The sequence below is a fragment of the Periplaneta americana genome, chromosome 8, assembly GCF_040183065.1.
Source record: "Periplaneta americana isolate PAMFEO1 chromosome 8, P.americana_PAMFEO1_priV1, whole genome shotgun sequence".
In the NCBI taxonomy this organism is placed as follows: domain Eukaryota; kingdom Metazoa; phylum Arthropoda; class Insecta; order Blattodea; family Blattidae; genus Periplaneta; species Periplaneta americana.
Window position 1 is genome coordinate 87,521,978 of NC_091124.1, and position 23,349 is coordinate 87,545,326.

General features: G+C 33.7%; 1 protein-coding gene across 4 annotated transcripts in view; it reads left to right on the forward strand.

Moving 5' to 3' along the window:
* The window catches only part of LOC138704862 (uncharacterized), a 125,182-nt gene that overhangs the window by 64,813 nt on the left and 37,020 nt on the right, over nucleotides 1-23,349 (forward strand). For all 4 annotated transcript variants that reach the window (XM_069833199.1, XM_069833201.1, XM_069833202.1 and 1 more), the window contains 6 exons: nucleotides 3,740-3,818; nucleotides 6,026-6,110; nucleotides 6,907-7,098; nucleotides 11,427-11,539; nucleotides 13,760-14,024; nucleotides 19,974-20,169. In XM_069833199.1, coding sequence (XP_069689300.1) covers nucleotides 3,740-3,818; nucleotides 6,026-6,110; nucleotides 6,907-7,098; nucleotides 11,427-11,539; nucleotides 13,760-14,024; nucleotides 19,974-20,169 — 930 coding nt within the window. The remainder of the gene's footprint in view (nucleotides 1-3,739; nucleotides 3,819-6,025; nucleotides 6,111-6,906; nucleotides 7,099-11,426; nucleotides 11,540-13,759; nucleotides 14,025-19,973; nucleotides 20,170-23,349) is intronic.

Here is a 23,349-nt window from a genome sequence, read left to right on the forward strand (position 1 = left end):
TATTTATTTTGTCATGTTCCTATAGCAGGAATATTAAATAGGAATTCCTTAAAACAGATTTATATTCACTCCTATGCCTTTATATAGAATACCAGTACATATACTGTATTTCTTAAGATTTTGTTACTTTATAAACAGTATGTTAGTGCAAGAACTCTTTTTTTTCATATTTAATAATTCTGGCATGTGTCAATAAATATGCTTGAGACCTCTGTCTCTCTGAATTACTCTTTACTAACTGGAAACATATTCCAAATTTATATTTTAAAAAAGTATTAAAATATCCTCACAATTTAGAGCATAACAATTCCCGAAATAATCATCCTACATTAAATTATTAAGATAAAAATGATTCAATCTATCGCTTGTAACAATACCTTTATGGTCCTAATAAATCAAGAAATAATTTGCATCCAACAGATTTATTTTAAAATGGCCTGCAGTTATTATTTTGAATTTTATTGTACCTTAATAAATTGAGTTAAGGTACAATAAAATTTCATCAAGTTTCAAACAAAGTAATTCCATCTTTCCAACAGGGGGACAATAAATACTTAAAGTAATGCTAAACTCGAAAAACTTATTGATGCATATTCATATTCTATACCACTAACACCAAAAAAAAAAGTGTCCTATTGTTCATACTGATTCAAGATGAATAGTTTCTTAGTGTTTGTCCATTCCACTTTTTTATTGTCCTTCCAAATTCTATTTCTCTCATTTTTAGTAGGTACTTCACATGTAGTATATGTTTTATTTTAATACATATAATGACCATGAAGATATTTGGATATGTCTTACAAAATTCTTGCTGAAGACCATTGTGGTAATATTCTGCAGCATCTGTAGTTTGTACATTTCGAAATTTTCGTGCTTCAGCCCAGAATTCAGGTGGGGGGAGGGGAGGTTGATGTGCCAATGTAGTTTTCCAGAATATAATAATATTCAAAACATTCTCTAATAGGAGGGGCCTCTGATATTAGCTCTGCAAAAAATCTGATACCGGTACTTCTGTTGCTGGTAAATAAGAAAGAACGAAATATAAAAATTTTTAACCACTTTCGAATTTCAGGTGCTTTGTGTCTCAGCTGCTGGTTTGATATACTGTTTGTTTCCTTTAATTTTCCAGAGCAAAAACTGTCCTAAGCGAAATTTACACTCTGTAATTTTAACACTGGGAACATTTATTTTGGCAGCATTGTGTGATGCTATTTCATAATATAACAAGAGCTTTGAAATGATTAACTGCTAACTACTTACCTGGGTGAAGCGGTTCCTGTGATTTCTGAAGTGAAAACCGTTCAATTTATAAGGAATTTTTTTGTGGAGATGCAGTTGATTGTATATGCAAGGTGTAAAAGTGCCTAAACTAACTGACCCCAGTGCTGTCATGGAGGCCACACGAGGCCATATATCGTATGGAACCTACAATTTTTTTTAATTAATTGTATGGGGAAATGAAAATTTTGTCTGTAAGGAGCTATACGGCATATGGGTGCCTAAGTTTTGTACGTGGAGATCTATACAGATCTTAGATCATCTCTTCCTGTTCCTACTGTACCTACCGGTAGGCTATTTTGTTTGATGTTCATAAACAAAAATTATCCACCCCTTTAGCACTGGAATCCAGAATTATATAAAATAATGGTTGAAAAACAAGCAGTGCTGCAAATATACACTCAAAGATTCATCGAGACAAGTGTGCATCTATGGTGGTGCTACATGGTGTATTCTTTAAATCAAACTTGTACAATTAAATTGTAAAGCAAAACAATTTCTTTACTCCTTCTTTAATATTAAAAAAAAATAATTAAATGACAATTGGAGAAATAGAGAGAGGAGAGTAAAATATATTTCAAGGGAGAAAACAAGAGGTGGGGTGTATGGCCAAGAAAAAAATTACCATGACAGCACTGACCAAACCTAACCTGTTACAGACTCAGGTATGCAAGGTGAATAAGCTGAGTATGAAGGAAACTACCTCGGCGCTAGTTTAACTCTTATAGATGAACTATATAAAGAACTTCAAGTGTCAATATTGTCTCAAAGGTTTCTGTGTAACAAACTTCATTTAGAAATGTCCATCTGCGATTATGTTAACTGTAGAAGAAGGAAGAAATATTGTCGTCATATGAAGTTACTCAAATTTCCAATTAAGGACAAGGAAAGGCTACAAAAATTATTTTTGATTTCACCCTTATAAATTGAACGATTTTCACTTCAGAAATCACCGTAACTACCTCAGCACTAGTTTCAGCAATTTAAGGACCGGTATAAAGTAAATTTGATTAAAATGAGAAAGAAATTCGTAAGGGAGGTAGTCAGGAGGGATTGAGGTTGTCTACTAATTCGTTACAAACAACTATTATAGGCTATTTCATTTGACTAACGATGATTTGTAGAGAGCAAAATACCTACAGTAGGGTAAAGAATCTAAATCAGTACGTTTATGAGAACGGATATAAAAGTGTCAGGAAAATAACAAAATTACCGTATATTGCAATTAACTCTGCATTGGCAGAGAAACCGCACAGGGTATCGTAAATCTGCTGAAAATTAGAGAATTGTGTAAAAAAAATGCATTCAGAGCGAATTTTCCAGCCTGATAATATCTCGCCCATGTTATGGACATAATTCAATACCGTAAGACTGATATAAAACGAATACTAGAACAATTTGTTAACCAAAGACGATGTTCAGTAGTTATATAACAACATACAGAGCAAATAAAAACACAAACGCATATTCTAGCAATAGTTCAGATGAAAAGAAAATGATTAGTACGACCGCTTATTCGTAAAAAGAACACTGCCAGCTGTGTAGCCTACATGAAGCAATATATCAGGTCTACGTTATGAACACGTTGAATGTAATGTGGACGAGAAACGTACAGTTATTATTTATCTGCTTCCATATCGCATCATATAATACACCTTTAAAATGAAACATGTAGTACTTGAAAAGAGGAAACATGTTTGGAGGGAGGGAGTTGTAATTCTTCCCCTTTCGGATAAATTTCAGAAGAGGGATACCTGCTTTTCCTTCATATTCAAAAATTGTAATCTTGTTCACACAAAATAAATTAGTGCCTTTTCGTGAGCATCATGATGTGCATTCAACAAACGCAGACAAATCTGCTCTTTTTAGTATTTTGTGATAATTGTTGCTAGGGAGGTATTATATACTGAAAATTAAAAACAATTAGATTTCGTACATCAAATGATGACAGATTATATATTGAACGCAAACAACATTATATCAGCCATGTACCAAAATGTCATCTATGTGTGTTGATGAATTTGGGTAAAACAAGCTTCTGTGTGCTACAATTTAGCGACACATCAAAGTCTTATTGTAACATAACCTCACATTAGAATGAGAAAGAAATTTGGAGGTGGCATGACGTAAAAAAGTCATCCCACAGTCTTATTACTCTATGTACTTTTCAGGTACTCTGCCACCTAGTGTTTGTTATCGCAAGCTCATTTCTCGACACTAGCGACGCATAGCGTCCGTTATTTTCCAGTTGCGTCCAAATTTAATATAAGCTTGGCTGATCTGTTTTATATATGATCTAGGCCTAAAGTATTATGTTTTGCACATTTATTTGCCGTGTAACACTTTCGATTATTAATAGTAAATAACTGTATTTCCTTTTATTCTTGTAAAACAGTTTTTCTTATCCTTTTAATGTTTAAGATTTGTACAAAATGTTCTAGTTTCTGAATTTTTTTTACAGGCATATTGGTTATTGGGTTGGAAGTCGAGATTGGCCAAACATTGAAGGGGGGCGAGAATTTCATAGAGAAGCTATTGAGGTGAGAAGTTACATAGATGACTATTTTTTATAGTTTGTTTATACAGGGACATAATTTTATTTTTACTTCAGTTTTTATTTTACCTGAGTTTTTTAATGTACTTCACTCCTGTCCATTCTAGTAGCAAACTTCCACACACAACCAAGGCCGCACATGCAGTCAAAGTCGTCTTATGGTCATAGTAAACAATACAGAGTGAGTGAGTATAGTACGTTTCAGAAATATGGTCGCATTTTCCAGTGAAGAAAGAGGATTCATTATTGAATGGTTACGTCGCATCTCTGTTTCCCCCACCCGTTTCTGCTGGCTCCTCTGTAAAGGCTAGTGGCTGGACTGTCTTAGCTCTTTCCTGAAAACATTTGCTGTTAGGAGTTGGACTTCTACGTAATATTATACAACTGTTTAAAATAATTTACATAAAAGGGCCTCGTTAAGTAATTGTCACATGATTTCCCCCTTTCTAAGACCCTCCTACATAACCACATGGACGGACAGTAGATAGCATATCTGAGTAAATTTATCTGTGCCGATCGGGCAGAAGTGAAGATTGAATTGACAGTACATAAGATACACTGTTATAGAGTAGGTACGGAGTTATTTCAATTGGTGCAGGATTATTTCAGAAAATATACTTGAAAACTTTTTTGATAATGTGCACAAAAGAACTGAAGCTGTATCAAAATCAATGACCACCATTTTCAATAATTTGTTTAAATATCCGTATTTTGATTATTTTTTAAATTTAAATGCTCTATAAATATTGTATGCTAATGTGCTGTAGACAGTATACTATACATTGCATAATAAATACACCCGCTTGGATAGTTCAGTTACTGTTTATTGAACTTGTAAACATTCATATGGTTAAGTACTCTTTGTTCCTTGTGGCAGCTCACGAATGGTGAGAAGATTTCTAAATTCTAATTCTGTACTGTATTAACGAAAGTGATCAAACTCAAAATCGTAACAATTTCTAGTTTATGTAAATGAGTGCACTACTTTTCTTCCCTCCTATGCCTAGTGAAGTTATTTGTATTGTATTTTACACTAGTGTCGTCAAACTCCTGTCATGGAAGGGAGTAGCAAACAGTGTTTCTTGTTCTCAATCAATAATCCAAAGGTATAGTTGGGTTAATATTAGAAATGTTAGTAAAAACAAAATGATGTCCCAGTATGTGATATTAACTATCTTGGCAATAAAGCCATTCACTCTCTTGCTCTCCAATATTTCTCACACACTATGAATTTAGAGGAAAGGACTGGACATTGCTGAAGATGATTCTGATTCATTTCTTCCAGGATACTGTACAATGACGAAATGCTGAATAAATACCGTAATTCCAATTTTGTTCAAGTGTTTTGCCAAACGAAGTAAACTTGGCATTGTCTCTTCAAAGTAATTTTTCGTGTTTATTTGATTATATTATCATTGAAATACAATATTTATTGTTCTATAGTGATGGGCTTTAATAGCACAAGTCCTTGAAATCACGTTGAGCATAGAAACAAACTGCTATTTGCTAATAAGCTAACAACAAATGCACCATAAAAGAATGAGTTGTTCAGAAGCACATTGATGCAGTGTTAGTCAAATGCAAGATACATCATGAGTATTATTGTTTTGGGTAGGTTAGTAAATATTGCCATGCTAATGAGACACAATATGGGTAAAATATTATGACAATGGTATTGGAATAAAATTAATATCACATGAAAACAGTGGTGATATTCGGCCAGTTAAATTATTTCTAGATAATATTTGAAATTACTATGGACATATGCTGTATATGTTTAACAAAGGTACACATGAGAGAACAGGTTGTTAAACTTCTTGAATATCACCACTGCATGAAAATACAAACTGAAATAATGAGTGGCACTCGAACATGGTAACATCTGTTCTGTAGGTAGTCATATTATACCATTTAACTACCTCACACAATGACCTATGTTCTCATTTGAAATTTCGAATTAACTACAGGTACCCCTACTTCCGGTTTGTTACAGAAAATGGTACTACGACCAATCGATTCTTTACTTAGGTTTTTGTTATCAAAATTTTTTATGGACAACCAATATCATTTAGTTTTCGAGAAAAAAGCCTGATATGGGTGGTCTGAAACACTTGGTATATATGTATACTTAAGTCACAACTTTATCACAATTTAAGGACGTCTCTTCATTTTGTTTTCTTTTTTATATTACAGCTGTTGAAGAATTATAAGCCAGGCAAAACAAGTCAAGAAAAGAAAATACCTTACAAGTTCCCATTGTTCAAAGAACGGGCACAAGGTGAGTATAACAAATTACTGTGCATTGTCACTGTTATAACTTAACTTCACAATTTTTGTCCAAGGAATTTGTACTTTCCTGTACAGAGTATAAAAATAACAATGGTGGTGTAATCAGTTTATTTGAAGATTTTGACGAAGATACTTGTTTTCAATACTTCTGATATTGGTTGTACTGTTAATGATTATTAGCATATCTGTGAGTCTTGTCTTTCTGTCTGTGATTCAGTATAATTCTAAAGATTAAACTGCCAGATGGATTTCTTTAATATTCAGTATTATTAAATCATTTTTTACGTTGTTCATTTGAATTTCGTAATTCTTATTTGGATAATGGTAAAACTTAAAATTATCTAATCCATAATTTGTGTAGGCTATACTCATTTAAGATATCTGCGGGTATGTTGAAATCTAGCTCTTCTCTGAATTCTTTTATGATTGATTCCTTTCACAAAACTTGTTTGGCCCAAATAATATCACATTAAGTCAGCTATTGCGAAAGTTTTAGAAAATAATTATTTTTACAATTAATGACACTCTGCAGAATGAAGAAGGGGGGGGGGAAGGAACAATTAATTTTGTTTTTCTACATACTTTCAAATTCATTTTCATTGCAGAGTTGGCGTGGTCTTGTAAGTGTGCTTGATATTAAAACTGTCAATTGTGAAGAATATTTCGTTGTGTTATCATTGAAATTTAACTATTTTCTCATTTCTAGTATTGTGTACATGTCTGCAAAATGTTATCCTGTTGACAGTCTTAAGAAATTTATTTCTCATAATTTGTTTTCTTTTCAGCTATCAGTCAGAATTTCTCTGATAAAATTGACAGGCCGTCACAGCGTTTATTTGTTTTTGTTAATTCAATACTAAAATTGTTAGTTGAGGATGGCTGGCTCTCTTCAGGTTCTGAAGAAAATTTCTGGCCCTCGTTTGATCATCATTATGATCTCGAACTTGTTGAAAGTCAGTTGGATAAAAAATCAAATGGTATGTATAAAAAATTTAGTAATGAGAATACAACTGTTAGAATACTGGTTTGTTATTGATTAGTTTTCATTGCTGGTTACTTCACAACTAAGTTATTGATTAAGTGAGATTTATTTATTTGTTAATTTATTTTTGTTTTATTTTTGCACTGTCTGAGATACAGAAAAATTCTACAGTGGAACTCCCTTTTTTACACTTTTTAGAGGACTGTTGGAAAAAATGTAAATTACGGGAAAGTGTAAATGGCAGGAAATGTAAGAAATAATTTTAAAAGTTCAAAATTATCCATAAAACTAATATGGCCACAATTTAATAATTTTAACATGAAATAAATTGTATTTAACTGTTGTATACTATTTGAAAAAATTTGAAATCTTTGTTTGTACTTGCTTCTTCTGCATTTGAATATGTTCCACCTGTCTCTCCATTGCATACAAAGCATTGTATGCCCCCTCCTCTCCCAATGCACTTGCAATATACCACCTCAAGATGGTGAGAGCATCCATTGCTTCTTGACTTGTCGGGACTGCCGTTGGTCGTCTTCTTCTTCTTCTTCTTCTTCTTCTTCTTCTTCTTCTTCTTCTTCTTCTTCTTCTTCTCCTCCTCCTCCTCCTCCTCCTCCTCCTCCTCCTCCATTATCTCCTCCTCCTGGATGATTGGAAACAATGTCATCTACAGTAGGCATCATGGATGTAATCATATCAGTATCGATGTTGACTTATTCATCAAATGATGACTCTGCTACCATGGACCAGCTGTTGGGCTCCTCATCATGCAGTTTCTTCACCTCTGCATCTACTTGTTCTTCCTCAAAACAAAATCCTGTCTTTCTGAAGCAGTTACACTCTGTTGCAGAAATAACATTTAGCCATTGCATGAGCCACATAGTGCATAGCATCGAGGACTGACACACTCATTTCACTAGCATTTTACCAGTGTCTGGTTACGGACTGGAAGGTCCGGGGTTCGATCCCAGGTGGTGACAGGATTTTTTCTCATTGCCAAACTTTCAGAATGGCCCCGAGGTTCACTCAGCCTCCTATAAAATTGAGTACCAGGTCTTTCCTGGGGGTAAAATGCGGTCAGAGCGTGGTGCCAACCACACCACCTCATTCTAGTGCCGAGGTCGTGGAAAGCATGGGGCTCTACCTCCATGCCCCCCAAGTGCCCTCATGGCATGTTACGGGGATACCTTTAGCTTTACCATACATAAAAACATCTTTACTGACGGGTCTCTTCCTGTATTTGGATTTTAAAATATGTGTTATACCCAGATCTAAAGGCTGAAGCTTACTGGTGCAATTTGTTGGGAAGAACACTAATTTTATATTCTTGAGCTGCAAATCTTGTGGATGTGCAGGACACCTGTCCAGCAGCAACAGTATTTTTCTTTGCTGTGCCCCCATTTTAGCATCCAGGGCATGCATTGTAGATGCGAAGATGCTGATTGTCATCCATGCTGTGCTGTTGCTTCATATGTGGTGGGCAGATTTTTTATGTTCTTGAAACACCGTGACTTTTTTTATTTTCCTCTCACTAGTGGAGGTAACTTTTCCGACCCATCAGCATTCACCATTAATAAAACAGTTAATCTTTGCTTGCTCAGCTTACTCCCATGGCACTTCTCGCCTTTAAAACACAATGTTTTACTGGGAAGAATATTATAAAAAAGCCAAGTTTCTAGGTTCATAATTATGAATGACATCTTTGCTTCCCTGCTTCCAGTGATTTACAGTCTCTGGCACCACACTGCTGCTTTCCCCACAGACTTCATTGTGAACAATGTTGTGCCTGGTTTTAAACCTATTTAACCAGATGTTGAAAGTACTGAATTTGGTTATCCCCAACTTTGATACAATTCACAGAGCCTTTGCTTGGAGTACAGTGCCATTGACTGGAAATGAACCATTCTGCTATCAGTGTGTCCAACTCGTCATAATTTGAACTACGAATGTATTTACGTTTATTTTTTATTTTTTTTTTTTTTTTGCCATAGAGCCACTTTGTCTCAAAGAAAGTTCTATGTTCTACCAGTTCTTGGTTATAGTGTTCAATGTAGATGAGGAGAGTCCCAATTCTTTCGCAAATTGAATATGCGTTCTAACATGGGAATCTGCACATTGTAGAATTTTCATCTTCTCTTCTACAGAAATGCATTTCTGATCTTTCTTCTCCATATTCGGAAAAACACTTGAAACAATTTTAACACGTATTCAGTCAACTATAATATTCTATATTAGACAATAAATTACAATGTACAACACAGTGAACTGAAAGACTAAGATGCAACACAACAGCAGTTACAAGGACGCCAATGATATGATTTGAGTATTGAGCGAATTAGACAATATTAATATCGATCGATAGGTGCTGAACCAGCAAGATTGACCATTCACTATTGTTGAAATATCGATGTTGAAATCCAGTACAGCCACCCAAAAAAAAAGAAGATAACAGGAAATACGTCTTCTTACAAGTTGTTAATGACAGGAAGACAGTATATTGTAGGTACAGGAGAATAGACGGGACCAGAGGAAAATGACGTAAATTGCAGGAAAGCGTAAATTGCGGGAATGTAAAAACGGGGTTCCTCTCCATGGCTGCATGTTAGTTCTATCAATAGGGAAGTCAAAGAAAGAAATCCTATTTATTGGTTCCATTGTCGAGGATTATTCACCAGACCCTAGTAACAAATGAAATGGATATGTTATTCTTTCCTTGCCTTCTTTAATGCAGGAGACAGTATGTAGCTGTGCAGCATTGGATGTTTCTGTGTCTATACACTACAAATGCCAAAAAGTCTCGTACCATATTAACACTATGAAAGTTTTAAATCTGACTTAAGTCATTGATTTTCTTCTCAACTTTGTTCCTTTTATTGAAAAAAATATATAAAATTTATGTCAGAACCAAAGTTATAAAAAATTGACAAACTTTGAAAGAGTTCTGCTAGTTCTCAATAGGTGGCACCGTTATTGGTGTGGTTAAAAAAGTGTTGGGGGTGGGGGAGGGAAATGATTATGTAGATTAAGCATAAATTATTCTCATATTGACAATATCAGCGGTTTCTAGCTAATCCCAGTGTTGTTTTACAATCAGTAGAGTGGTATGAAAAATTGAATTCTATAATGCTGGTATATTTATGTACAATTGGTAACACTGACTATTATTTTCGCGATCTATTCATAGATGTAATAACTAAAGAAGCCACACTTACACCAACAAATTATCGATCGCTATCGATTAGTAGGGTCAGATATCTTTGAATGTCAGTGTACATATTTCACTCCTTTTACATTTTCTGAAATTTACTGATCGATGTCAGCCAGAAATTTGTAGTGCAGTGTAGCCATTACATAATCGTGATAATTCTTTTTGGTTTGCTTATTAATTCTGTGGAGAAATATAAATGTGTAAAAGATTAGAAAGTCATAAGTGACATGTTCCCAGTAAAAATACTAGACTCATTGCTCGAGCTGCAACTCGGGTAATATTAACACTTCATGTCAGATATACTGGGAACAAATTCATTATTTCAGGAATTAACATTTATCATTTTGCTTCATTTATTTTCAAAGAACAACCCTGAAACCAATTAACAGCTGCAGAGCTAAGAAACTAATCCATGTTTGTTATTTTTGATCATCCTACAAATTTATTGCACACAAATGTTTCTGTAGATGACTAAAATTAAATATTCAGTCCGAAAACTTGTTTTGTTTATTTGATCAGTGTAACTTTACTTACATTCTATGATTCAGTTAAGAGTAGTCTTATGCTTGGAAGTTTTATGGAGTTGTCACTTATTAGTGATAAGTAAATACCTTTAAGGATGAAAGTTGATTTTAGAAAAAGGATAAAATATACACATAACATACAGATACTATATTTATTTACCAACAAGATGTTGTCCTTCAGAAAGAAGTTAACATATTTGTTATTGTTTTGGTTAACAAACGATTTTCTTCTTGTTGAGAATATGATCAGAAAAAAATTATACAATGACCTAAAAGTCAGTATACCAAGAATTAAATAAATATTGTCTATAATCATTTTTAATGCAACAGTGAGAAGTCAGGTCATGACCTTCTGAATCTAGGCTCTCCATACTTGCTCATTTACTGCTACAGTGATGTTGGTGACAGTAAAGTAGATGAATAAAATTATAGTGTGTCAGTGCATCTGATGCTTGACCACTGCAGGCCCAAGGAATTATGACCATGACGATTATAATAGTGAATTAGTATTGTTTTTATTGGAAGTGTAGGAAACCATTACTGTAAAATGTCTTTATATAGTTGCATTTGTATCATTGACTTTATTTTCAGGAACATGTAAGGAAGCAATCAAATATTTGAAAGATATTGAAAATTATGGCGCTATGTATTACGTAGCTGCTAGCCTCCTAGGGGACACGTGGCAGTGCAAGATAGCTGGACAGGTATTGTATTGTATTCATTTACATTCCATCGTATTCGTACATTGCTTCGCAGCTAGAATATGGAACATGTCGAAAAAAAATCTTAATTGTACTATAAAGTCTTAATTATAGTCAGAGTCTAGTTGAAATATATACAGAAGAGTTTTACAATGTAGTCTAGTACAGCGCAGAGGTTTAATATCAATACTTAATACAAGACAGAAATATTCTTGAAGCGTTGTTGAATGTCATAAATTCACTTACAGAATAGAAGGCATGAAAAATTAGGTCCTTCTTTAATTTGGGCCTAAATACTCTTGTTTTGAGTTTCATTTTTTATATCCATAGGGAGGCTATTAAAAATTTTACTGCCATAAAACACACCCCTTTTTGATAGCACGATAGATTTGCTGATGGAGTATGGAAGTCATTTTTTACATGTATTTATGCTATGAACTGTTGAATTAGCTACAAGGTTTCCACGATTACATACGAGGAAGTTTATTAATGGAAAAATATACTGACAAGCCATTGGCATTATTTGTAATTTTTTGATAATGGTCCTGCATGATTCCCTAGATTTGACACCTGCTATTATTCTAATTACTCCTTTTTTTTTGTAGTAGGAATATACTGTTACTATCTGTAGAATTTCCCCAGATTATTATTCCAGAACTCATTACTGAATGGAAGTATCCAAAGTACATTGTTTTTAAGGTATTGATATTTACTATATGTTGCTTAGATCTAATAGCAAAATACTATATTGGATTTAGTTTGGGCGTAATTTCGTTAATACGATTTTCCCAATTTAACAAATGATCGATTTGTAAGCCAAAAGATTTGGTTGTTGTTTCTATTAGGGACCTGTTGTTAATTATTGCACTTGGAATTTGCGAGGTTGAATTTGGGCAGGATTTAAATTGGATTATGTTAATTTTGTTACAATTCAATACTAATTTATTGGCTTAGAACCAATCATATTTTGAGGAGAATTACCTCTGTTGAAGATTGGAATGTGTTGGAGTTATTGGCTGTAATTATTATACTTGTGTCATCTGCAAATGTTATGGGATTACCTACATCTTTTAATTTTAATTAATTATAGTTTATTTATCAACGCTTGCAATGCAGAGGTTGTATCAGCATCGCCGGTGTGCTGGAATTTTGTCCTGCAGGAGTTCTTTTACAGTAAATCTACCCTTTCTGACATGAGCCTGTCGCATTTAAACACACTTAAATGCCATCGACCTCGGCCAGGATCGAACCCGCAATCTCGAGCATAGTAGGCCAGCGCTATACCAACTACGCTACCTAGGACGACTACATCTTTTATTAGGGGGGCAAGATCATTTATGAACACTAGAAAAAGTAGGGGACCTAATATTGATCCTTAAAGAGTTCCGTTATTAATAGTTCCCCAAGTTGAGGCAGAGTTCATAGTTGTATTAATTTCGATTTTCTCTTTCCTGTCTATGAGATATGAGTGAAATGCCTTTAATTCCATAATAATCTAATTTGTCTAGCAATATTTCATGTTTTATATAGTCAAATGCTTTAGTTAAATCACAGAAAATCCCTCCAACTTATTTATTATTTATTAATTGCCTCCAGAATTTTGCCAGTTAAATAAAATTTTACATTTTCCATGCATTTATTTTTCCTAAATCCAAATTGTTCTGGGACTAAAATGTTGTATATTTTAAGATAATGATATAACCTTTTATACTTAACTTTTTCAAAGACTTTGGAGAAAACTGGTAGAAGTGATATGTGTCTGTAATTTTCTGGATATGTTGTTTCTCCTTTTTTGAAGATAGGAAACCACTGAATATTTCAATTTCTCGGGGAATATATCATGGAACATTGAATAGTTACATAAATAATTTAGTGGTCTAGCTATAATATATGAACTCGCTTTTAATATTTTGCTTGTTATTTCATCGTACCCTAAGGGGTTTTTTGATTTTAGGTTTTTAATAATTGCAATTATTTCTTGTTTGTTTATTGGAACTCACATTGTACAATTGTCCAGAATAAGCAAAAAATGGGACAAAATTGAAAGCAAAAAAAGAAAGAACTTTTTTGGCAGTATTTTTAACAGCATTTACTCATAGAGATGTTGGTGAGCACGAGAGTCATGATATAAGCAATAATATGTTTTATCAGATGTGTTAACATTCTTCACCAATAATGTAAATATTGTTTCCTTAATATCACATAGTGTTATTTATGTTCCAGAATGCTTTTGCTAAACTGCAGCGCAATGAAACTTACGCTGTGATGGCTGACAGTGGTGCTAAACTTTGTGCAATAGTTCAGAAAGTTAATCCAAAGATTATTGAATGTCCCCCTGCACAATACTTCAGAACTGCGGCTAAAGAAATTTCAAACCATACTGATGTAACTAGTCACTTGACTATAGAAGATGCACTACATATGTTGAAAGATTTTGAGAAAGAAGCTGCTAAGAAAATAGACATCGACACTTCGGAAGCATTGACCTGTAAGTTTATTATTATTTCATGCTGAATCTGTATCTATCTGTAACAGACAGTATAAATTTATGATGCATAATTTAATATTTAGACATGAAATCTAACATATAGAATATGTTGAAAATTGCCATTGAGGAAAGTGACGTTTATCACAATATGATAAGGCTGTTGAAAACTTCATGGACTCTTTTTATTCAGCATTAAGTCTTGGTGCAAGTATGGTGATATTGTCTTTTTCGAAATATTGGATTGGTGCATAAGTTCGTGGCTACGAACCAATCCAATAGATTCCTGAAAAGCTATATGTCTCACAATGCTTTATCCATATTCGAAATATGCAAGTGGTTTTTATTTCTAGATCGAATTTTTTTGCCTTGAACTCTTGTCGTATTGTAAATACCAAAGAACTGCAAGATGTGAGATCTGGGCTAAATGATAGTTCTAAAAAAGTTTAGTAGATTTTGGTGAACACTCTCAGTGCACCTAAAGCCTTATATGGACTAGTGTTATTTGCAGCTGAAGCATTTTTTTTTAGGAAAGCAATAACCCTTTTCTTTCTCAGTTCATTCTTCATGCCTCTTCCAAACCAGTTACATTTAGTTCTTAATGTTCCCAAGAATATTCTTTCAAGTGTTAAAGAAGAAAATTAACATATTTTAACAGAAGAAAGGTTGACGAAAATCTTTTTTCGATGGAGGAGCATCTGTATGTTTCCACACTGAAGATGCTGCCTTATTTCAGGATCAGAATGTCTTACCCAACTCTCAATACGTTTTCTGTTCTTCAGTTTCATTTAACCTATACGTATAACTGAAACGGCATTTAATTATATTTGAAATAACATTAAAAATTAATATATTATGATTTAAAAATAAATAAATAGAAGTCAGTTGTAAACCTACTTTCTCTTTTTTCCACTCATTGCAATTCAAAACCAGTCAGCAACCTCAGCATATCAGGTTGAGTCTACTGTCAAAATATTTTCAATTTGGAGTGGTGTTAGGATAGTTGTATTCATTGTAGTCACAGCTTTGGACCTGGATTCTCAATGTTAAAATGTCCCATTTCCTCCATCTGTACATACTTACAAATGGCTTTTAAGGAACCCACAGGTTCATTGCCGCCCTCACATAAGCCCGCCATCGGTCCCTATCCTGTGCAAGATTAATCCACTCTCTATCATCATATCCCATCTCCCTCAAATCCATTTTAATATCCTCCCATCTATGTCTCGGCCTCCCCAAAGGTCTTTTTCCCTCCGGCCTCCCAACTAACACACTATATGCATTTCTGGATTCGCCCATACGTGCTACATACCCTGCCCATCTCAAACGTCTGGATTTAATGTTCCTAATTATGTCAGGTCAAGTTCTGAGTTGTGTAACTTTCTCCATTCTCCTGTAACTTCATCCCTTTTAGTCTCAAATATTTTCCTAAGAACCTTATTCTCAAACACCCTTAATCTCTGTTCCTCTCTCAAAGTAAGAGTCCAAGTTTCACAACCATACAATTTCCCATATTTATTCTGTGTTTAATTTCCTCCTGAGTGTCATTTATATTTGTTACTGTTCTCTGAATTGATTCTCCACTGGCACATAACCGATTTACTGAATATGAGGAGACAAGAATGGGCAGCTTCGAATTTCCAGGAATAATTTCAAAGTCGGTCACTTCTTAACGATGAACACATATTGTATCATATTTACATGATTATAATACACGCTTTTTTTTTTTTTTTTGGACAAAATGTCGTCTTGAAAATTGGTGTACATATTATATTCACACTCAAACACTCAGATGCGAACAAATTAAAATTGATGCTATTTATGTTACGAGATATGGTGGGAAGCAACTGAAAGAAACGGCCACTGCGAGTTTGTGTTTTCTCGTCTTTTGCGCACTTTTTATTTGTAATTACTTGTCCATTTTTGACAACAATCACTAATAAGAACAATATTTTTAACTACTGAAATGACTAATAACATTTTTTTCTTTTATTGTGAGAGTATATGAATATAACTCTCAACAATTGTACGTCTTTAATTAAACTAAAAGAATTTACCAGTAATTACTAATGAAAAAGTGGTATGACGTTAGTCAATGTTCTGACATCAACCCAGACCTGTTGACCAGAAGTTCCATTTCTGATACTGCAAATGAGGAATGTGTGATATATAACTAGAGGTAAGGGAGTGCCTTTATGACCTGTCTGGATAATATAAGTTTAATCTTGAGTGGTTTTTAGCACAGGTGGGTATTATATTCGCCAGTTTTTTTCTGGATTTTAGGATAAAAAATTAGTGTTTGTATTATATCCGATGACGTAAATACAGTATTTTTGCGTTGTTACATTTTCACAGCAAAACTAATTTCGAGCAAAATTTAATTAGAACGTATAAATGAAGTTTTGTACCTCTCGGGCTTTAAAATGGGATCATATATGAAGGGTACACGGGAATAACGAACAAGGTCCATCAAAAATCGAAATTGAGTTAATAGTGCCATCTGATAGTAGAAGGGGAGTACTTTCATGTGGCTTAATTGGTTTTATGTAAGAACGAAAATTGTCCTCAGTATTCTGCGTTAAAGTTTCTGTATACTTTGGAAGAATGAACAATGTCACATCCATCCCAAGAAAGAACGAACAATGTCCATTTTAAACACAGAAACTAATGCAGACAGCTGTTACAAACTTGATCTTAGAGTCATAGCACATTGCTGGTTAGTTTATTTTTACATATGCCAATACGATCTGTACTACACAATAATAATATTATTAAATGACTGTATGATGTTTAGCTGTTATTCCATGTGACAATAAATTATATTAATTTTTATTAGAACTACTTGTGAGCATAATACAAACAGCTGTCGTACTATTCCAGTGTTCAGATGTCTGTGGTAGGGTATTGATTATTTCCTTTATTATACTTTTATGGTACATATTGTAGTGTTTGTGGTTAGTGCAATTTATTTTTATAATGTCTGACGTTAGAGAAAATGAATTATCCGGACCCATTCCATGTTCTGTAAATTCAAGGAAGAGAAAAGTTACAGGACGTGTTACAGATGCATAAAAAAAATTCGTGCTATGAGTCATATTATGGGAGAAGACTGTAAATGTTCTCGTTTTCCATGTTTTCAGAAAATAAGCCGAAGTGAAAGAAGCGATCTTATTAAACATTTCAATGAATTAGCATCATATGACACTCAAAATGCTCACCTTTCAGGACTAATTTCGGTACTTCCTGTGCAAAGAAGAAGATCCAGAAAACACAAGCCAAAGTTGATTTTCATAATTTTTCTTACAGATATAAAATGAGAATAAACAAAGATGGGCAAAATACTGATGTTCCCGTTTGCTATAAAGCATTTATTACTCTACATGGAATAACAGGCAGAAGTTTAGTCACTTTGAAAACGTCATTGGCTACTACTGGAAAAGCCCATACAGAAACAAGAGTTAAACATGAAAACAGGCCTCACCAAATGAAAGGAGAGATTTTATCTAAAATTTGTCAGCACATTCAATCACTTAGAGGTCAGAAAGTCCACTAATCTCATCACGATAGCCGAAGATTGTATCTTCCAGAGGACTTGAATATTTCTAAGCTGCTTAAGTTACACTTAGAAAAATTTCCTGCGAACCCTGTGTCTTACAAGCAATACAGAGTAATTTTTGTCACTAAATACATTAGCTGACATTTCACACATTAAATCAGAAATTTCCAGTGAAAAAGATGCAAGTAAATTAGATAATTTTGAGGAGAAACAAAATTTGATTTGGAAGAATGAATTGCACAAGAGAAAGGGACAGACGTTTTATGAAGTAAAATGGGCTGCACGTCTAAAATCCAGGAAGTCAGAGTATAAAGAGGCTATCTGCATGGATTTCCAAAAGAATTACCAGTTCCAAACTTTTCAATTACCGGTATTGAGGGCTATTATCGTCGACATATGCCCTTTTATTCTTGTAACATACATACGCTGTCAACAGGAAGATTTGTCTTCTACATGTATGACCAAAATATTTAAAGTAAAGGCTCTGATGAAGTTTGCTCTAAGTTATGGCACCACTGTATGAATATTGTACCAAGCTGCGTTGGTGAACTCCGTATCTTCTACGATTCTTGTTCCGGACAAAATAGGAACTTTACGGTATTTAGATTTTGTCATTATGTAGTACATACTAAGAAGAGGTTTGATGCTCAGTGGATCACATTTCCCACTCGAGACCACTCGTACCTGGAATGTGACAAAAACATGGGACATGTCAATCAGAGAGCAAGGTGTGAAGTACCCGATGACTGGAGGCAAGAGCTTGCGAATTCTAGGAGGAAACCAAACCATTCATCATTGTAAACTATAAACAGCAAAGGCAAAGTACAAGGAATTACAAATTTTGAAAAATGTTTGTTCTCCAACTGCTAGAGAATATTTCAGTCTTCCTCCCACCAATGACGAGTCACAAGAAGTCCATAGCAGTGAATGTGACGATTTTATAGTTCAACATATTCATTCACAATGGAAAATTCAATGCAATTAGATTAGTTTGTAGATTTGTTTTTCAATAATTGTTTGGAACAATGAACACTCAAAGATAAAAATATTTATAATGGGTCAACAATATTTATAACCTTTAAAAAGAATACCCTACACGAAAGTAAACATGTGCTACATTGTTTGAAAATATTATGCCTGATTCTATTTCCAACAAATATTCAATTAAATTGTGACATTGTTCGTTCTTCCCGTTTATAAAACATAGCAAAGTAAAGTTTTTGTAGTTTTGCATTGTTGTAATTCATAAAATCAAAACAATATTTTGTCACATATTTGCTTTATAATGGTACATTCTTGTGAGATAAAAAATAACAATAAGTTAACAATAAACTATACGTTTCAAGTCCTCAAACTTTAAATTTCATTTATCTCAAAATTATTCTGAATGGACCTTGTTCGTTATTCCCGTGTACCCTTTATATGTGAGAAAAACGTATAAACTAAAAACTTATAGCTGAAATAAATTAACATGGAAAGTATAGGAATTTTGCTGGGTCTTCTGAAAAGAAACGTGTAAGTGTGAAAACGTATGTGAGAAACCTATAAATGAAGTTTTACTGTATTTACATACAGTCAGCGTCAGGGTTTGGGGAAATCAGACAGTTAACAATAATTAACTCTTAACAAGAATGATAGCCAAGTTACTATATATTTTCCAAGATGGTAGTCACATTATCAGACATGAATAATATTAACCCTTAGAACCCGGAAGACTTATACCACTATTGCATGCAAATGTCTAACTCTTAACCAGGGGTTCGTATACCTGCATAATCGGGTAAATTCGTATTGGGTTCGTTAGCCGAGTGATTTAAGGCGCACAAGATATGTCTGGCCAGCATATGCCTAAGATTGCAGGTTCGTGTCCCGGCCACTGCAGTCAATTGAGCCTGAGCTTGTGGTAAAGGATGGGGAGGCCCATGTAAAACAATCAGTGTAATGGTACGCATAGAAGCTGATGAAGTTTCAGTTCACTGCAGTTGAAATGATTTTGCTCCTTTTTAAGAAAAAAAAAAAAAAACATTACAAAAGAAAATATTGTTTTAATCAAGTGTAATGTCCTTAATGTTATATAAAATTAAAGAATATCAGCGTATTTTATATATAACATACAATTTATAACACATTATATCACATCATGACCATAATGCTAGCTGGCCACTATAATGGACACACGGCTCCTAAGGATTAAACTTTGAGAATACCCTGCATTAATAATATTTTACTGCAAATTTTAGTAAAAATCATGTGTATGTGTACACAGTAGGTATGTGAAAATTTATTCTGAGTAAAGGAGGTTCTATTTTCTTCCCAGTTCAGTTTTTATATCTGACTGCAATTAAGATTACTTACCATTACCATTGCCTGTAGTGTGGTAAATGTTGTTGTTTCAGTTGTAAAAGTTCCAGAATTAGAAGAAATGCAGACGCCCTCTGTTGGTACAAACTGGTTGTTATATCTGGAGAAGAAACGTATGCATCTTCTTCAGTTGGTGTGTGAAGAACAGTTTACTGTGACTCAATCATATATTAAGAAGAATTTTTCATCGGGAGTAGAATTATTCCCCCTATATAACGTCCTAGAATATAGGTAAATGTTTCATATGTTACATCAACATAAATGTAACTTTTGAACTTGAATGTACAATTTAGTACAGAAAAGTTTCACTAGAAAATATATTTTGTTCCTAAAGTGTTACATTGTTAATGAAATAATTCTTTTTTACAAATTTCTGATTACAAATCTAGTCACTTTTTGTTCTAAAATTAGCTTACTGAAGTTACTAGATGAATGTAGCAGTAGAGAATTTTAGTTTACATAAATATTCATTTTACTTTCAAATCCATTATTCTGTAAGTTTATTTTTCTTGATTCAACACGAACTTTTTTATGCCAAATATTAATCAATCAGAATGAAATTTTTAGTGCAAATATTTATGAGGTAGGTGCATGTTTATATGCATTTATTTTGTGAGAAATGCTGCTAGTTCATTTTATTAATATTTTTTATGAATCATAGAAAAAATAAAATTTTTAAAATTTCAAACAATTTTTTCAAAGTGAATAAATTAGATATTTCATAAAATGAATGCATAGAAATGTTTCTCTATGTCTTGTGAATGTAATAAAAGAAAAACTTAAAAATTGATATCTTCTACTAAAAATCTGGGTTGGAAAATTTTTCTAAAAAGAATAGAAAAAAAAAAGTAAAAAGCCTAAAACATTTGGGAGTTCAAAATTTGGATTATGTTTGTCCTTTACTAGTAAACAAAATGATTAGGAAAAAAAGTTGTCATTTTTAGTGGAGTCCCCCCTTAAATTAAAAATTTTCTTCTCCATTTATATGATTAAATACAGACTTTTTTCATCGTTTACATATTTAAATAACGACATTTTTCATGATTTACATATTTAAATAACGACTTTTTTGACGAATTGAAGGGTTCAAAACCATAGTGGGCCAAGCGCCATTTACTAAAACCATAGAAAACAAGGGTTAAAATGAAGTTATCACCATAATTCAATGGAAATATATAGCAAGAATATAAAGTATACACTTTCAAACGAAATGATGTGTCAATCTTCATTAAACTATGGTATTCACTTAACTTTAACTCTTGCTTTTTCCGTTTTTAATAAATAGCGCTTGGCCCACTATGGTTGTGAACCCTTCAATTACAGTAAGTTCATTTACAGGTTTTGATTTTATTTACGGTGTCCCTACTAATGACTAGCTATTGACAAGTCAACAGATTTAAATGAAATTTTGTAGAAAAATGGTTATGTTTGGGAAAGTCTCGTGCATTAATTTTACATTCTCAATCTGTGTAATGGAATGTAAAGTAGACCTTTTGAAATTATTAAAGCAGTATTGCAATTTAAGACAGCATTATGTCAATTTCATATACTGTTTTCGTTATATATATTATTCATAATCATAATAAGTATAAAATAATTGATATTAAGGAAATTTGTGCGAACAATTCTGGACTTTTTTCATGGAGTATAAAGCATTTGGCAGTAATTGTAAGATTTCCATGATGGGAATGGACTCCAGAACCAATAAATTAGTGGACAATAAGCTGCAGAAAAATACACTGACTTCAATCATCCAAGGACATTAGTAAATCTGTTGTGCTGTGTGTTAAAGGTAATGGAAAATTAACACAACTGTGGAGAAAAATTAATTTCCATTAGGTTATTTTAAAATGACAGTAGTGTTGTCGTCGTCAAAGCAAGGGAGAAATCATCTTTGTTTATTTCTAAGCGTCCGTTGAGTACTGCTATCATAGCTTGAAAGATTAACTCAAAAAACTGAGAGTCCACTCAGATAGCCATTGTCAAATATTTGAAGCTGGTACTTTGTCTCTGCTTGCTCTGTTCTTTAAGTAGGTAATTTTTATTCATCTGAAACAATCATTTTCTAAAAAAATGGCATTATTCAATTAGGAAGACAACTTTTTAAAATACAGTAGCGTGCAAATTAATCTGAACACGACATATTTTTACATTTTCTGTCATTGTTGGCCTCACAGCTGCTCATACCGCTTTAATTGACATCTGTAGTACGTGTAATTCCATTGTTGAAGGTCTGTCATTTTTTTTATAATATATGACATTTTGCCTGTCGTTTTGTACTTATAAGCATTTCAGTTGTGTTGAAGACTTAATACTGCAATCCTGTGTACATTCTGTCGTCTTCACAAATGGATACAACTCCACGAAAACGGTCTAAAATTATAACATTAGCAGAGCATTCTTCTATGACACAGAGGCAAATTGCTGCAGAATGTCACATCGGTTTGGCTACTGTTAATTCGATCATAAAACGATACAGGGAGACTAGATCCATCACACCCCAGAAAAAAGGAAACTGTGGCTGGAAAAGGAAGACTTCACCTGCAGATGATCGTTTAATTGTCTGGAAAAGTAAATTAAATCCTAGACTAACTGCTGTTGACTTAACCCGCGAGTTAATGGCTACCACTGGGGCGAATATTCACGTCACAACAGTGCGGCATAGGCTTTTGGAAGCTGGACGAAGGGCTCGTAAGCCTATTAAGAAGCAACTGCTAACCCCTGTTATGTGCAAAAAACGCTTAATGTGGGCAAAATTACATCAACACTGGACAGTGAATGACTGGAAGAATGTACTTTTTTCCGATGAATCTCATTTCGAGGTCCACGGCCACCGTGTTTCTTACGTACAGAAAGGATCCGAAAAAGTAACAGCAGCTCATCTCCAACAAGCACCCAAATACCCCCCTAAAGTAATGTTTTGGGGTTGTTTTACACATGAAGGGCCTGGAGCATTAATACCTATCAAGGGAATGATGAATTCTGACAAATATATTCACTTATTGGAAACCAGAATCGTACCCCAGCTGCAAAAATCATTTCCGGATGGCAGAGGTGTGTTCCAACAAGACCTGGCACCATGCCATATGTCTCGAAAAACTACAGAATTCTTCAACAAGAAGAATATTCAGGTACTCCCCTGGCCAGGCGACTCACCCGACATCAACCCCATTGAGAACTTGTGGTCAATTTGCAAAAGAAGAATGCAAAAAATGGATTGTTCTACAAAGGAGAAGATGATTTCTGCCCTCATTGGTGTATGGTTTCGCGATGAAGAAATGAAGAATATTTGTGGGAAATTAGTGGAATCCATGCCAAATCGTTTCAGAGCTGTTATTAGGAACAAGGGAGGCCACATAGATTACTGAGGTATGTCTTAGATCCTTTTTTTTTTTTTTTTTATCCCGTTTG